This window comes from Chiroxiphia lanceolata, chromosome 1, assembly GCF_009829145.1.
Source record: "Chiroxiphia lanceolata isolate bChiLan1 chromosome 1, bChiLan1.pri, whole genome shotgun sequence".
Taxonomy (NCBI): Eukaryota; Metazoa; Chordata; class Aves; order Passeriformes; family Pipridae; genus Chiroxiphia; species Chiroxiphia lanceolata.
In genome coordinates, this window is record NC_045637.1 from 118,234,140 (window position 1) to 118,251,889 (window position 17,750).

The window sequence follows — 17,750 nt, forward strand, 5'->3', positions numbered from 1 at the left end:
TTCTGTTGATCTTCAGGAGTCCTAGTCATTCAAGCCCCTCATTTCTTAAAAAACAGCAGCCTTAGTGTGAGTACATACATCATCAACAGAAGCACCAAATGGTGATTGCAGTGAAATTCTTTATCATAGAAATGATTGTTCTGTTTTTGCCTCTGTCTTCTGCCTGGTATTACCCACAGAACTTCCTACAAAACCTTTAAGTAACAAAATAATCCTGCTTATTTTAATATGGGCAATGTACCCAGAGCAGAATCAAATGGACCACTATGGGGTAATGATGTTTGCTTCTTTGTATATCCTTGGCTATAAATTATGCCCTATCTTCCCCACATTGCTCTCTGTGGTGGACTGAAGTCATTAAAGAGTGTTTGCGCAAGACCTCTTGTGACAGAAAAATTGTCAGTCTATATCTATCTCTTCTACCTATGAACGACGATTAGTTCTTCGAAAGTCATTCACCCATGCCCCAAACTTCTGAGAGCTGACTGCAGCAATACAACCCCAGCAGGAAAGAAAATTGCTTTTCCACACTTCATAAAAATCCTCCTTAACTGAATATTCTGATCTAGAGGCAGAGATGGTTGTCAAGACATTTTCCTCCTTGCCCAGCGACAGTGTGCTCTAGTCAATGTGCATGCCAAACGCTGCTATTAATTTCTTCAGTCTTCTGTCTTTCAACGTGTTTTACCAGTGGCTTTAGGAGTCAGTAGGGGTTATACAGTACCTAATGCTATAAGATCTCAAATAAATACTTGTACATAATGTGTACATATAGAGTAGTTGTGTTTAAAGAGAAAGGTAAAAGCAAAAAGATCAGTTCTAACTCCAGGTTTACCCACACAAACCAAGACTCTCTCCATTGGCATCACAGTAATATAGAGAGAAGGTATATAAGAATGGGAAGATGGTGGCACTCTGTTCCATCAGGATCCAGAATTTCTGCACTTATTATCATATGCTTAATATTCACCACTCAGATTATGTAGCATTACGAAAAAAAAAAAACCTGCACTAAAATATGCTCTTGTATCCATGAAGAGTTTCATCCCATTATGTCTGATAGTATCATCATCATCATCAAAGATCCACTATGAAGGTAATTTTTGCCTTTGTCTCTTTATGCCACTATTCTACTAGTGGCATATTCTACTACTGAGCTATTTATTCATCAGGAAAAAATGGTAATTATTAGCGGAAAGCCATATATTTAAACACTAGATGGAAAAGAATCTCAGTTTTGTCAGTAAATATTCTATCCAATAGTTAAAAAAAAACTTTAAAACTTAAAAAGAAAAAGGTTTACTTACTTAAAACTACCTGGAAACCTAGAACCAGTAATAAGCCTCATTTCAGCAATGTGAGACAGAGGTTGGTATGAGATTTGGGGGTAGAAAATTTGAGGGGGAGGAGGTTGCTTCTGACTTCATGCTCTATAACTTCTGCATACTGGAGAAAGCCAGGGTTCTAGTCAACTGACAGATAGCATAATGAAATTAAAATAGCTACTCAATGGAAACACTAAGAAAATGTTAAATGTTAATATACACTTTATTAACTCGTGATTCCTCCTTTGTTCATTAGATCCATGTATTTAAAGATCTCACATTGGTACTTATATTGTTGTGATAGTGCTATGGATTAAGACACTCTTCTGGGATTCTGTATTTTCCCAGGCACTGAAAGGAAAGATTTTGTGGCAACTCAGACTGTTTATCTATCACAGTGTCTATAGTGGAAAAGATGGCTGTATCTCGCCCATATAATAATCATTGCATATATTTTTGTCTCTGGAGTCTCCCTCATGAATAGATAAAGATACTTATTAATCTTTCACCTCTTTACATTAAACTGATTAATAATTGAAAACATTTTAGAATTATTTAGAATATATAGAATTATGTATATACATAAATTTAGAACTATTTAGCATATATATGTACATCAAAAAGACACTGACACTAATGGAGGCATGATGATTTATAGTTTATTAGTTTTACCTTAATGAAACACATCTTATGCTTCAGGCTTCTTTTCCTCTTACATCTGTGGTTTTACTGTAAGTAGAATAACACTATTTTTGAGAAAGAAAAATATTGAAATTGTAATTAGAAAGTGGTTATGGATAACAGAATAGAGAATATAATACTAATAACATATTCAAAAAAAAAGTGGTCTGAACTTTGGCAGCTTATGGTTCTAATTTGATAAATCTTTCTGAAACGTGAAAGAAATAGCACATAGGGATATACATAAAAAATAATGACACCCAAGCAACGCTCATGCTTCTTTTTAATCTTGATAAAGGACATGTATCAATTGTCTGGTTGTCAAAATCTTTTCAGCTCATTATTTCTACAGGATTTTCAGCCAAACTTGGTCAAGTTAGTACAAGACCTTTTTGCTCAGATACATCTGTGCAAGCTTATTAAAAAAGTTTGCTGCTTTTCTGTTTTCAGAGATGAAATGAGTGCATCAGCATCTTGCGATCGCCACGGCTCTCACATATCAAATAGTCTTAGACTCCTGACATGACATTTCCAAGATGATGATAGCTACAAACATCCTACTCAAAATTGATTAGAACTGAATAGTTTGAGGGCAGTTCAGAAACGAGCCATCTGATGGTCAAGGAGAAAAGCACTGCAAGGCAGCATCAGCGTACAAGTCACAAGAAATGAGAAACAGAGCCGACTCAGCAAGCCATAAATGATCTTTCCAAACCCCAAAGGTAATGGAAGGCAAAACAGTCCTGTGTGTCACTAACCAGTCTCTCTCTCTTTAGCTAAAGGAAGGAAATACTGGTAGTGTTTAAGAGCCACTTCTAAGGATGCCCTCTAACAGAGAATACTTTGCAGCATTCATTAATTTGGTATTACACAAAATAGTATATTGTATATACTTTTTAGTTTGTCATCACAGTATGCACTGCATTTCATACATTGTAGTTTCCACTTCTGCATCATTTTTGGTAGAGGTAGTAAAATATGAGTCATATATAGTACCCTAACTGAGCTACTGTGATGGTCAACAGACAAACATCATCACTGTGGTTGCCTGATGTGGGGCTGGACGTGGAGCAGCTGAAGAGTGAGATATTTATGTTGGGTATCTGGATGTTATCCAGCTGCCCGCACTGACAAAAGCTTGTCATCTGTCACAATATCATGGTTGCTCTTCTCTCCCTTAATGGTGATTACCAAAAATGAGGGAAAAATAGATAGAGCAAATCTAAACATTATGTTCTTATAGAGCCATACATTTTATCCTGTTATCGAAGCCTGTAGAAGTTTTAAAAATATTATTCAGCAAGGACTGGATCATCAATACCTCTCACAACCATCCACTAAAATAGTTAAAATTCGATTTATTTGAAGACTTTTATGTTGGTAGCAATACAAGTAACTAATTGATATTGCATAGGATATTTCATATCTGATTGCTTGCTTAGTCAGGAAAAACAACAGCTTTCTAACTTTGAGTCCTTTACATAGACCATTAAGTAAGAACGTGTTGGACATCAGCATGTAACACCACACTCAGATGTGAACTCTGATGAGAAGTATCTGGAATGCTCCCAGAATCACAGCTCTGATTCCTGTAATTTGCTGTAATTACATGAAGAAACTCTTCCCTTGTAATGCAAGTCAGTAAATCTCAGATGAGAGGAAATCTTTTCATACTCCAACTCCAGTCACAGTAGCAGCTGTTTTGCCACGTGAGTACACCCGCTAGAAATAAACTAATAATCCAGAGCAACTCTGGCATCAATGACAGCATCAATTTTTATAGAGGAAGATGTGAAATTGCTTACAGCAAAGAGTCAGTCAAGCTAGAAAAATTCACTACTTGGAATCCTACACTATAAATAAATAAAATTATATGGAGGATGTAACCCACAAATAATCTAATAGAAACACAACTGTCTTGAGATAAGAATAATGCAGAAATGAGCACACCTTGGTAACAGTGAAAAGGTGGATATAGAAATTCAACATTAAAAACACAAAGATAATCTGCAGAAACATCCCAAAGTGTTTCTGAAAGAGGCATAAGAAAATTGATGGAAGCAATAGAAAGAAAAAAGGTAAAGAGAGGATTTCTTATCTTGATACAGATATACTCAGGATAACAAAAAAAAAGTAATTAAGAGTAGTACTTAGCAATAAGGAAAGTATTACTTTTTAATCAAAATATGGTTCATTTTGTTGCCTAAAGATCTGGGGAAAAAAAACCTCCAGGCAAATTTAGTATGGATAAGATAGAGAGCAGGTCTTTAATGAAGGCCTTCTGGCACAAGGAGTACAAAAGGTGCATGCACTATGTCCAGTGGTTCTACAATTTTATAGTATTAACCATCCAATCCCAGAACTATCCACCCACCAGATCCTCCCCAAATCTGCCCCTCTAGCCGCCTCCCCAGAATTGAGTCAGAGATCCTAAGACCCCTTTCTTCCTCATCTTCACCTCCTTCACAGCACTGTACTGTCTTTGGAGCTTGTCCAAGGTGCCAGGCTTGAAGGTTGCTTTGACTATGATAATATCTTATTGTTTAGGCCTGAGAAAAAAAAAAAATCTGATAAAAAACAACCCCACAAGCCATCAGAAAAGGAGTTCAACAAGATTGTTTCATACAATCTTGTTGATTGCAAGGGTCCAGGTGATGCTGTTAGCTGCTGCTGAGTGGAGGAGTGTGCCCAATTATTGCCTTTAAAACAGTATTTTGAGAGGGTATGTGAATTTTTTTTATTATTATTTTCTTTTTTCCCAGGTATGTGGGCTTTTTTTTTTTTTTTTGGGATAGTTGTTTGGGGGCTGGAAGGAGGGGTTGGGAGGTGTTTGTAAGACTAAGCAAACAGACAGAAAGAAGCAAAAATATGTAATGAGAAACTGAAATTGTGCGTTGCTCTGGTTTTGTGTGACACTACTAAATAACTTTTCATGCTGAATCCTAAAGAAAATACTAATTTCCTCTTTTACATGATCTTGCGTCTCAAAAGGGGATTGTCACACTGCCTCAAGAACTGTGTTTGCAGGACAACTTATTTGCTGACAGGAACGAAACCACAACTAACAATGTCTACTGATGGAGTAAGAGAGCAAGTTCAATGACATTTATTTACACTACTGCAAAAACTGCACAGATTTTACAGGCCAGCTATTCTGAGAAACAAAAGTTACATAATCTTCCAAGGAGTGGGAAAGGACATCATAGACTATAGTTTCTGTCACAATCCATGAGAATTTCCCAAGTTTGAAATCAGCTTGCCACACCACATCCAAGCTGTACCAAATAAAATGAAGAAGTCAGGAGTAGCTGTGAGGAAGAAGCGTAGCAGATATGAAATGCTGATTTATCAGGATTGAGAATACCATTTATTTTATTGTTAATAAGGTATCGTGTAGCTGATTTTTTTTTCCTCCCATCATAAAGTAGTGTTTAACCAAGGTTCAGCACTCCATGCTCAGTGGGGAGAGACATGAGCACATGGAAGATCCACCTTCCCTCAGCGCCGGGCTGAGCTCAGCCACGCTGGTCCTATGCTTCACCGCCTCAGAGAGCACCCTCACAGAGCATCAGCTACCCTCATCCATGGGATTTTGGAACAGGTTTTTTCACCCACTAAGAGCTCGAAAGCATGTTTAACCCTGCGGCTTTTACAGTATTTCCACTTCAACCTGCAACAGCAGGATTCAGGAGCACTTCACAAGAAGCACGCTCCAGTAAGAGTGAGAAAGGCTCATCCTGCTACTGCTGCAACAACAATCAACTGCTAGAAATAAAATATCCAAGATTAACAATTTTTATGCCCTGGTCTTGCTGTTCAATAATCATAGAGTCACAGAATCATAGAATCAGCTGGGTTGGAAAGGACCTTCCAGATCATCAAGTCCAACCCTAGATCCACAACCACTGCGGTTACTAGACCATGGCACTAAGTACCACATCCAGTCTCTTTTTAAAAATCTCCAGGGACGGAGAGTCCACCACTTCCCTGGGCAGCCCCTTCCAACGTCTGACCACCCTCTTTGTAAAGAAATTCTTTCTAATATCTAACCTAAACCTTCCCTGGCACAACTTGAGACCATGCCCTCTTGTCTTGCTGATAGTTGCCTGGGAAAAGAGACCAACCTCCACCTGGCTACAACCTCCTTTCAGGGAGTTGTAGAGAGTGATAGGGTCTCCCCTGAGCCTCCTCTTCTCCAGGCTGAACAGCCCCAGCTCCCTCAGCCTCTCCTCATAGGACTTGTGCTCCAGTCCCATCACCAGCCTAGTTGCCCTCCTCTGGACCTGCTCCAGCACCTCAATGTCCTTCCTGAACTGAGGGGCCCAGAACTGGACACATTACTGCAGGTGTGGCCCCACCAGCGCTGAGTTCAGGGGAAGTCATCAGCCGCTTTTGCCACGCCCGTGTGCCCAGTCGCGCGGCCGTTCACCAGGCTCCGCCGGGCACGGGCGGGGCCGTGTACGCGCGGCGCGCGCGCTGTGACGCGGCACTCGGGACGCGCCAATGGGAGGCGGCGGCGGCGGGGTTTGAACGGCGCGTGGGGGTGTCCGGGCGCGCGGGGCTGGAGGTGCCGCTGCGGAGCCCCCGGGCCGAGCCGCCCGCCTGCGGGGCCACAGAGATCCGGGCACAGCCGCCGGTCCTTCTGCGGGCTTTGCCGCCTCCGCCGGGGGCTCAGGCGGCCGCGGCCAGTCGGTAGTCGGTTCCCGGCGGCGCCCCCGCCTCCCCGAGCAGGTACGGCTCGGGGTAGTGGGGACGCTCTGTCTGCGGGGTTAAGGGGAGCGGGGGGCTGGGAGAAACTCCCATGGCCCGGGATGCCCCGCGATGCCGGTGTTTAAAAGCCCTCGGCGCGGCCCTGGTCCCGGGCACAGTGTTTTGCAGGTCAGACAATGCAGCGGCCGCGCTGCAGAAATTGTGGTGAAAATGGGCCCAGCTGCGGGTCTTTCTGTAGTTCCGTGTCTCTGCTCTGTGTGTGTGTGTACGTCCGCTTAAAACTGCCGCAAGCTTTACTCGTGTGTCTCCGTCTTTTTTCTTTTTGCGCTGGGTTCTTCATGGGTTCTTCACCCTTTCTGTTTTTAAAGGTAGAAGATGACAGAATACTCGAGGAAGTCCTTCAAGGACAGTCTGAGAGGCATAAAACAGCGTATGAGAGAGAAAAGAAATCAGAAATGGGCAAGGCTGGGCAAAACTATCCAGTTCTCCACCGTAAAGGCCAAAAGAGCAAGTAAGATGCTTAAATATCTTAATATTTGTAATGTATTTGTTTTCTTTTACAAGCCAGTTAAAACGCTCACTATTCTGTTGCAGCCAACAGCTCCTGCAAAATGAAGATCATTCAAGCAAACAACAGAGATCTAGCTCTGTCTTTGCAAGAAGAAAAGCTCAAACTGAGGGAAGCCGAAGCTACCATTCTTCAGTTAAGGAAAGATTATCACAATTTGAAGGCTCAGATGTTTGACTTGCAAAGAAATCATAGGTTCCAGCAAGAACAGGGACTTGTGGAGGTATTTTTAATAATAACTTTATGAGTTGGTGAAGCTAAGTATCAGAATCTGAACCAATCCACTGACAGATATGTTTACAGTCTTAAATGTTTTGTAAAAAATTAGCTTAGTATATGCACCAAGTTTTTTTAGTGTTTTCACCTAACCTAGTGTGGTGGTTTGGACACCATGGCACCTGGTAATTAACTATTTTTTTGTTGTTGCTACTCTTTCTTATTCACTTAAAATCTATCTTCTGTGAAATTTATGGGGTTTTTATCACATGTGAAGGCACCTGACAAAAGGTTTCTTCTTTTAGTTATCTTGTAATGCCAATACGAAGTTTGTAGTTGATACTAGAGTATGACAGTAACAATTACTGTCCTTCTTTTGTCCATTAGAATCAACTGTCAGCCTTGAATGAGATAATTTCCAAAGTCTCTCAGAATTTACTGGACTCAATTGATCTCCTTGGCCCAGCAAAGAATTTGTGTTCCATAGACATGGTAAGTATCTTTTCCTCTTGAGGAGCAGGACTTCTGTTCATTATTCCCCTCACTCGTTCCACCATAGATGCACACAGTTTTGAGATTCAAGCCTTAGTTTAGAGGATGGACTAGTCCTACAGTTCCCAGTATGCCGCAGGGTGCACACCTTGGGGGTGTGTCACTACACTGTGAGTGGAACTGAGGCTCTGATAGAAGGTGGTTGGGGCACTCTGATTTTCTGGGGTTTTGTGCACAGTTCTTTTCCCTGTCCGCTCTTTGTAGGATTGGGCTTGTGATGTGTGTGCTGACATGCAGAAGCTCAGTAGGGGAGATCCCACAGCACTTGGTGTTAACCACCCAGAAAGAAAAAGATCCAAGGGCCTCTTTGGTCCTTCACTGGGTAACTTGGCTGTTGTCTAAAATTTGTAGATGGTGCAAGCTTGTTTTAGTTATTTAGTCACAGTAATATTTATTTTGTTGACAGAATCAAAGAGTGCTTTCTTCAGGTCCTGGAAACAGTTGCTACAGTGTCACAGGACCAATAGGTTCAACGTAAGTGTATTTTATCAATGCTATGTTTATGTTTGAAAACTGTTACAGTAAGTTTAATTTTCTGACTGGAAAAAGGGAAGAAACCCTATGTAATTAAATTGTTCCTTGTCATAAAATATATTGCTGTTCAGTAAATACTGTGTTTGGTATTTTCTCTAGAAGACCTCTGCAGTGTGCTTATGGAGATGATCCAGTGCTTCCAAGTAGGACAGAAGACAGTAGTGATAGAAAGTCTTGGTCAAAGACCTGTGTGGAATCTGACAGTGACATTTCCTTAACCAAAATAATTCCAAACAAAGGTAACTGAATCAAAGTATCAAACACTGCTCTGTTCTGAATTAGGAAAAAAAGTGTGAGTACAAGTTTAAAATGTAACTGCTGCTTTTGAAGGAACTGATAGGTTACTTTCTACTTACTGTCATAAGGGGGAGATATTAATGCTTGCAACTGGTAAAATGTTTGAATGAAGATGCCCAGCAAAATCAGGAGAAACTTTTTTTTCTTCCCTATACCTGCAATCCAGTTTCATTAACTACCAAACAGTTCAACCAAATAAAATCACTGTTAGACATGCATTAGCATTTATGAAAGCAATAAGAATTTGTTAACAAAGCAAATCACTCAGGGGAAAAAATGACCTGTAGATAACCTTTCCAAAAGCAACAGTTTAGAGGAAAATACTAATGCCGCATGCCTAATTGCTTTCTGCATGGAAGCTGTATTAAACTCGATTTCCAAATCCTAGTGTATACAAATCTGTGGAGAAAACCCAAAGACTAGTCTGAATTTTTGACAGTTTTGGAATTTCTTGCACAAAACCTTAACATGATGTTACTGTTAACTTTAATATGACATTTTCTCTTTGATTATAAGGATGGACTTTTGATAGTCGTCTGGACAACATAGAATCAGAACTGCAAAACATTTCTTCAAATGGAAAGGCTGGATTTGGTAGTGTGTTACCAAAAAATGTGTCCACCAGACGTTGCTTTTCAAAGATGAGAAACCTCAATGGAATTTGCACTGGTGTCTTGGACCACTCAGAAGCACCTGATTCAATAGAAGAACTTTCTGAAGAGAAAGAAATTAGGCTTGAGGAAAGTCTAGAGGAGTGTGCTACAGAAAATGTAAATGCCGAACATCTAGAGGAGTGTGCTACAGACAATGTAAATGCAGGTATTTCTCACTTGAATGAAAGCAAGGTAGATTCAGAGCAGGTTTTGAGGCCGAGAAATTCTGAAACTGCACAGTTCAACTTAAAACATAATTCTAATCTTAAACAACTTGAGTGTAAAAGCAGAGAAAACTCTCAAGGAAGGAAAGAGAAGCGCCAGAAGAGAGTACTGAAACAGCCTAAAAATACTTCCCAACAAGGACCAGGAAAACAGGATAAAGAGGCTTCCAAAAAAAAGCTGAATTTCTTGGGTGGCATCAGTGATGCTTATGACTTTCATTTGGAAGAGAGTGTCCATGTTACACCTTTTCGACAGAACAAGGTGAATGACAGAGATAGTGCTGTGGATGACACAGAAGACTCAGTTGAAACAGATTCCATCGAGTCGAGCGATGCTGAAGATGATTCAGACGACAGTCTCTACGAGCCTTACAAGAGTAAATCAAAGAAAAGGCGAAGTTCAGCAGACAGTAATGCTACATCGCCAATCCATCCAAGGCCAAGGTCTAAAAGGTGTTTGGCACAGCGTGAGCAGAAATTCTGTCATGAAGAAGAGACTGAAAACAACAAATCAAGTGACAAGTCTATTAGTAAGTGCAGAAAGTGTTCTGGAATTGGCTTTGTTTCCTTGGAAGATAACATTGTTTAAGCGGTTAAGGCTTTTATATTTTAGGGGTTTTATTCAATAACAACAAACAGAATAATGTTATAAGTATGGTTAGATTTGTTCTGTCTGCCTTTTATTTTCACTTGGCAGATATTAGAATTAAAGATATGTTTTTAAGAAATTGGCCAGCAAATTAATATTTTGCTATAGCTATGTTAATGATACATTAAAGCTGGAAAAAGTGAGCAAGATATAAATTGAGAGAGAAGTGGAATAATAAATTACACTTTGCCTGGCCCTGCTCAGTGTTATTTACTTTTACAAATTAAAATCCTGAACATGTGTTTATCCTCTTAGGTATTTTAAAGTGCAAAAATGGAGATGATAGTGACAGCTGAGAGTTAGTTCAGATCTTGTATGTTCACTGACATTTTCTTTTAAGCTGACTTGTGTGAATGATCTGAAGTGTGCCTAATTTCTTCACAGGGCAGCCTTCTGAGCCACCTCGTGGGCATCTCTGTGATGTTACCAATACCACTGCATTGCTCCCCAGCACTGGGGGTGCAGCACCCGTCCCAGAAGGAGAAGGACCACGGTCTCCAAAACGCAAGCGAAGCTGTACTGTTACTGTGAGCTATAAAGAACCAAGTATTACAGGGTAGGTATCTTTACTTTCCAATTTAAAATAAAGTTCATGATATTCCATCCACTGGAGGATTTGAGAGGCTTATTTAAATCTTGAAAATAAGTCCTTTAACAAAAGAGCTTATTCAAAGAGATCTGGAGTTAATAATACAGCCTAGTTCATGTGAAAGGGAACTTAATAGCTAAAAGTTATTGTTTTAAGTGATGTAGGGAGCAGAACTCAGTTTTTGCCTTTTTTTTTCTTTTTTTTTTTTTTTCTTTTTCCTAAGCAGGAAGCTCAGGAGAGGAGATCCATTTACAGATACACAGTTCCTGACGTCTCCAATTTTCAAGACGAAGAAAAAATGCTAAATGATGTTCTCCTAAGAATGAACCTCTGAAAAAAGACAATGAGAAATTGGTTACCTGTCATTTGAGATTTTCAGCAAAACCATGCTCATGCCATGAGGAAAGGAAATCTTTCATCCAAATTGCTGTTGCACAATACCTTACATAAGTATGTGAATATTTGTGTATCTAATATTAAGGGTATCAGATTAAGGAGGTATAAATTTAATCTAGTGACTTGTTTTTAATGATACAGATAAATTACTTTATAACTGAAATTATTACATTCAAGCTCTTTTTGACTGGATCTGGGAGTGTATGAGAAATCTGATGGATAAGATGCTGAATGTCATGTTATGACTTGTAGTCAATAAGGCTGAACTTTAGGCACTTGAGATGTTTTGTGTAGGGAGTCTTTTCAATAACAGTTTTTGTACAGATGTTGTTTATGTAGTGGTTGAGTTTCATACTGAATCTTTATAATAAATGTCTTAGTGTTTGGAAGCAGCTCGGAGGGGGTTGGTGGTTTTTTTTGCAGTTTCCTTATGTGCTCCAAGGGCAGTAATGTCAGCAACGGGTGTTAGAGGCTTATGTACTCTGTCCCCATCTCACATGGTGGCATAAGCACTGTTTAGAAGCATGACTGCAATTGTAGTTTGATTCTGTAGCTGCAACTTTCAAAAGCAGCAACTTAGGCTTGGTTGATCCTGCTCTGAGTGCAAGCTGGAATCAACTTAACCAGACAGAAACAAAGCAAATTTCTCCACGGAGGTTGGTGAAGAGGGCTCTGCTTTGGTGGAATGTAAAGCAAACTATTAGTCTCAGCTGTTCTGGGACTATCATAATAATTTATTAATTTATAATAATTTTGTCCCTGCTTTGCCAAGTGCCTTTTGCAGAAGAAGAGCTGCCCCATCTGAGCTGGTGCTATTTGGTGCCACAACAGGCGGCATGTGAGAACACTGTTATCAACTGTCCAGCACAGAAACTGCTTTTTCTTTGCTTGAGAAACACTTAAGTATTAACTGATACATGAATAACCCAATGAAAGCTACATTCCAAATAAATAATGGGAAAGTACAAAAATACAGGCTCTTCATTTGCTTTGCAAGTGTCTGTCTCACCTGTCCCACCTAAACAGGTGCAAGATCTCTCCCTTTCTGTAATAAAAATGAATAGTGTTAATTATTATTTTACTTGTAACTTACATGTTTCTCTCAACAGTAGTAATACTAGCTGCAGCTACTGAGTGTTTGAAAGTTGTTCAGAACACAGCCTTTGGATGTTTGTACTGAAACTTTACCTTTGTATCCTAAAATTCTAGCCCTGGGCATTACCATCTTCAGTTCTAGTACTAGAGGAACTTCAGTAGAATGATTGAACTTCAGGTGCTCTTTCAGCAAACAATCTCTAACAGCTGTTTATCAGGGGCAGTAAAAGAACAGCATGATTGCAGAGCAGCCCAAGGCAGGTGTACTGGGTCTGGGTTTTTTGTGTTTGTGTTTTTTTAACTGGATTGAGTGCATTTGAAGAAGTGAAGTGATGAAACTGTGTAGGGAAGGAATCAGTCCAGATTACCTAATCTCTATTGCTATCTCTAGAAGTGTTCAGGAAAACAAATGAGTCTCTTTTGACCACCCTCTGAATAGTGCACTTTTACATGATGTGACACAGGACCAAAGTTTGAGTGGATGGGAAACCAAAAAACTTCTTCCTACTCTCTAATAACCTGTCAGGTATCAGACAGGTGCAAGGTTTATTTATGGCATGCAAAGTAAGTGACTATCTCAGTAACATCATGGTGACAGTACAAGCTCAACATGGACTGCTACATATATTGTGTCTTGTGAGTAAAGGGGTCTCATAGGCAAATATAAGCAAATAGTATAAGCATGCATTGAGGTGAAAAAATCAAAACTTGGGAACAGCTAAGTCAAGGAAGTGTTGGAAGTGTTGAGGAGATGGGAATAACAGCACTGTATCTCAATGTGGAGCTGGGAATGGTACTTGGACTGGTCACGGCTCAGCTTATCCTGACAGCACTCTTGTAGATCCATTGTGCTCCTTTGTGAGATTGCTTCACTGTGTACATTTGTACCACAAGTACTCATTAATGAAAAAAAGAGACCAAAATAAGTAGGGTTTTGTACATATATAATTTAAAACTATTCTGTACCAGTACAATATATTAATTTGACAAATGTAAAGTTCATCAGCTGTTAAAGCATTTGCAAAACCACATATTCTACCATAACTTTATTGCACAGTATCTAAGAAAATATTAATTCTTAAATTAGAAAACACATGTTTCAATATAGAAGAGACAATCTGATTGAAAGACAATAAGAAAATCTACTCTGAAAATAAAAAAAAAATTCACAGGATACCAAGCTTAACATGTGCATCTGTAGGCCCAATCTACAAAACAGGTTTATAGCATCCTGTTCTGGCTATTAAAAAAAAGTACTCACTGTACCTTTGTTATAGATCTCAATGTAGGTCAGACTAATCTCATACAAAAGAGGAGGGCAAGTCCAGCGTTAACATTTCAAATACCTTGGGTACCACATTTGCTACTACCAGGTAGTTCCTGACAACTACTTGCTGAATTGACTTGTGATCTAACACTGCACAGGCATTTTGCAGGAAATGACTCTTTGACACAGTACAGGACTGGTTTTTTTTCAGTCTTATAGCTATTGAATTTTACCAGTGTAACATCTGTAAATACAAAACATCAAGAATGGAAGTTAAATCTGTTTTTCACAAAAGCAATTATAATTTACAGTTACAAACTCCAATTAGAAAACATAAGGGACAGGTTTTTGGCCTGTACTGATCTCCATTAAGGAGTTAGGTGTACCCCTTTAATGTAGTGTAAGCAGCAAAATACGTATATATACACATATATAATATATATATATGTGTGCTCTACTTGAAGATACTAACATGAGTTGTAAAATGTTAATATGTTCCTGGGTCTAAATAATTACAGTTAATAAGCATTTACAATAAAGCTTGGTAGAAAATCCAGTTTATCATGGAGCCAAGTATCTAAGCTCAAAGCTGTCCTATGTTGACTTCTTTTGTGTACAATAGTCTTATCTCTGCTGAATAATCTAAAGAATTTAACAGTGAAGAGTAGTAAGTAGGGTGGATCACGAAGTGCATCAAAACCTTAACTCTACTAAACCAAATGAAATTGTCTAGTAGATGAGAAGTAGTCTTTAAAGTTATTTTGGGTACTTATGTCCTGCATAAGCCAAGTCACTATGACATTAAACACCTAGCCAGATTTGGTTGTTTTTTAAAAGAGTGGTTATGAGATTACAATTTGCAGGTAAAATATTTATCAAAACTGAAAACTAATAGAAAAACTTGCATCTATCAAAGTTTACAGGCAGTCTTTTCTCAGAACTGACTGTTCTCTCACAGCTTTTCAACCAGCTGTTTCTTTTAAAAAATAATATCTTATAAAAAGATTCTACAAAGAAACAAGTGTTTCAGAACCCCCCCCAACTGTTGTTTTCCCTTACAATTTTCTTTTTTACTGGAAAAAAAATAATAAAACTATATCAAATAGGTACTGCATTAGGTAAGCTATAACATCTGTTGTCTGGGAATTTTCTTCATCTTCCCAAATATGTGCAACTTCCCCCATGTTTGTGGGGTTTCTGAGGCTGTAGCTGATAAACGTATTAGGAACATACGGTAATCGGCACACAAAAGAAATTGTCTGTAATTAAATACATTATAAAGCATTTTAATAAAATAATTTCTGTAACTTCAGTATAATACATGTCTTCAAAACTAAAAGGGTTTTTAAAAGTGCTAAGTATTAAACAGAAGTTTCTTGAAAGTCCCACAACTCATATATAGAACGGCTTCCCCTGCCCATAATGTAGGCACGCTATTTGGTTGTAAAAAAGACAGTGTCATTTGTCAATTAATCCAGCTTCTTTAATTTTTGTGTAGAAGAATTTCTCCAGTATATTGGCACATTTGTAGTATTCACTCTCGGGGGGGTTGTACTCTCTGCAGTTTGTAAAGACTCGCTGCAAGTCTGCCATGAATAATTTCTTAGACACGTAGTACCTGTTCTTGAGTCGCTCACTCATTGTTTTGAGATCTGTACAGAAGAAAAACAGATTAACAGCATTTGATTCAAATAGTTTTTGTATGCAATATCCCTTTAGACTGATTTGCCATTTAACATGAACTGGCAAAGCTAGGATTTGGAATGGAAATTGCCTTCATCTAAGGCATGGTCCATTTTTTAGCCTCAAAAGCAGCTGAGCTGCTGGAACTAAGCAATATTTCACTGTAATGATGAATTTATGTAGAGTTTATTTTTATTTCTTTAAAACATTAAAGCATAATTTCTTTTCTGTGCTCAGATCTCTGAGTTTTCCGTGGGTACTAGGTGTCCCTAATGCTCTTCTAACTGCTCTGTGAGGCAAACTGTTCTCAGCTCTGCTGGAGGAGGCCTTAGGAGTATAGGCAAAGAATTCAAACATCACAAAACACATATGTTAACCTAAAATCCTCACTGCTGTGTGAACACAGCAGAGAAGAGACATTGGTCTATACTACAAGCAGTACTTGCAGCTTTGAAAAAAAAAAGATTAAATTTGTTCTACACTCTACATATATTTTTATTACCTCTTAAGAGTTTATAGTTATGTTTTCTTTTCAAGAGTCATGTGAGAACAAATCTCTCCTGCTTTCAGAGCATCATGCAAAACATTTACTTACAGAACATTCTTTAAGTGTTCTCCTTTATACGAAAATCAGTCATCCATAAAATATGTAAATCATCTCAGTGTTCTCCAGACAGTTGCTTTACCAGTCATTCTCATCAGGCATTTAAAAATTTTGTCTATATTACAAGTGTTCTAGGAGTGAGTACAGGAATAGAAGTAGTGGGAGGTGTGCTGGATGCTGTGGCTTTTCTCACCTCAGGTGCTCTAACAACTATTTTTTTAGCAACGCTTGAGCCAGGCTTCAGCAGCACCTTTTTGAAACTGTAACAGAAGCAGCTGAAATGGGTCAAGGAGTATTGCAAGGACAGCAGAGACCAAAGACCTCCAATGCAAAGTAATCAAACTTTTTAACATCAGATTTAAAAATATGGGGGGGTGGTGGTGTTGGTATACTTTTGGAGGGTTTGCTGGTAGTTTTTGGATTGGTTTTAAGGGAGATTTGAATTTGTTAAAAAAGAGGAAAACCCATCAAACTGACAAGATGGGATTATTTAAGAAAAGTTTGATGGATGCTCTCAAATACCTTTTCCAATGATACACAACTTGCCATTCAATAGTTTTGCACAATATTTTGTAAAAGTAAAGGCTCATTCAGCTCTCATAAAGTCTGAAATTCAGGTGCCTATATCTAAACTGGATATCCATAGTCTAATTATAGTACCCAGCTGAGAAGGCTGTTCAGCTTACCCTAAAGCAAACGTTGCCTAGCTGGTGAGTTAATTAAGTTGTTCTCCTCTGACTACACTGGAAGTTTGGTTCCATCTGTCACTCAGCCACACAACTTTTGTATGGAGATTAAAAGGAAGAAAACCCCAAAGTACTGTTTGAAAAAGCACCTGAAGAGCACTTAAAACTGAGGTAGAAAAGCATTTACACAAGAGAACTGACCTTAGGAGGTAGCCAAAAACTCTACAGCCATACCTCTCAAATACTGTACAATTTAGTCTGTATGCAAACATAAAGGCAATTGTTATATCTTGTCTGAGCAACTTTCTACAGTATCAGCAGGCTGGCAGGGAGAGCAGAAAGAAATCTGAAGCTGATCATGAATCAAGACATAGCTTAGTCATACTGGGTTCCTCAGCTGAAAAAACAAAGCAAAACTAAACCAAAGACCTCAGCTTAGTCCTCTCAAAGGAGAGCTGCTTCCCACCCCCCAGTTTAATGAATCTGAACAAGGAAAGCACAGACAACATTCCTACTTTGGGTTCACCAGCTCAGGCTGGCTGTAACCACTGTTCAGATTAAACAGCCACCTAGACCCAGCCTCTGCTCAGAAAAGCAGATGCAGAACACTCTGCCACAGGAGGGCGTCAACATTCATTGCTATAAAATACATTTGTGTCAGGGACACAGGAAGCCAGCTACTGGTTTATAAAGTATATGTCCATCTGCTATTTGGAAATAATAAATTGAACATTAAAAAAATCACTAAACTAAACTGATATACATGGGCTTGGAGCCTATGCAAAACAATATAAACAAATACTTCCGTTCTCTGAGAAATGCATTGCTAGTAGCCTGCCATGAACCTGTATTTCATTCTCTAACAATATTAAAAGGTTCAGAAACTGTAATTAGAAAGATAGAGGCAAGTATTGCATAAATAAGGAAGGACTAGCAGGAATAATTTTTAAAACTACATCAGTACAAATCAAAACAAGCATCTGTTTAGAGCATTACTGAATTATCATTGAAACCTGTAATA

General features: G+C 38.8%; 2 protein-coding genes across 4 annotated transcripts in view; one reads left to right on the forward strand and one right to left on the reverse strand.

Annotated features, from left to right (window-relative positions):
* Positions 1 to 6,633: 6,633 nt before the first annotated feature.
* On the forward strand, positions 6,634 to 11,786 carry SGO1 (shugoshin 1). Of its 2 annotated transcripts, none has more exons than XM_032705386.1 (9): positions 6,634 to 6,737; positions 7,085 to 7,227; positions 7,311 to 7,507; positions 7,888 to 7,992; positions 8,459 to 8,526; positions 8,686 to 8,825; positions 9,400 to 10,290; positions 10,794 to 10,965; positions 11,225 to 11,786. In XM_032705386.1, the coding sequence occupies exons 2-9, from the start codon at positions 7,092 to 7,094 to the stop codon at positions 11,301 to 11,303; spliced, it is 1,788 nt and encodes a 595-aa protein (XP_032561277.1). In that variant the 5' UTR covers positions 6,634 to 6,737; positions 7,085 to 7,091; the 3' UTR covers positions 11,304 to 11,786. The 2 variants fall into 2 exon arrangements, with proteins under 2 accessions (XP_032561277.1, XP_032561284.1); XM_032705393.1 differs by having other exon boundaries at positions 8,689 to 8,825.
* A 1,630-nt stretch (positions 11,787 to 13,416) lies between these two features.
* The window catches only part of KAT2B (lysine acetyltransferase 2B), a 40,244-nt gene continuing 35,910 nt past the window's right edge, over positions 13,417 to 17,750 (reverse strand). For both annotated transcript variants that reach the window (XM_032705405.1, XM_032705414.1), the window contains one exon: positions 13,417 to 15,408. In XM_032705405.1, the coding sequence (XP_032561296.1) occupies positions 15,215 to 15,408 (194 nt within the window). In that variant the 3' untranslated portion in view covers positions 13,417 to 15,214. The remainder of the gene's footprint in view (positions 15,409 to 17,750) is intronic.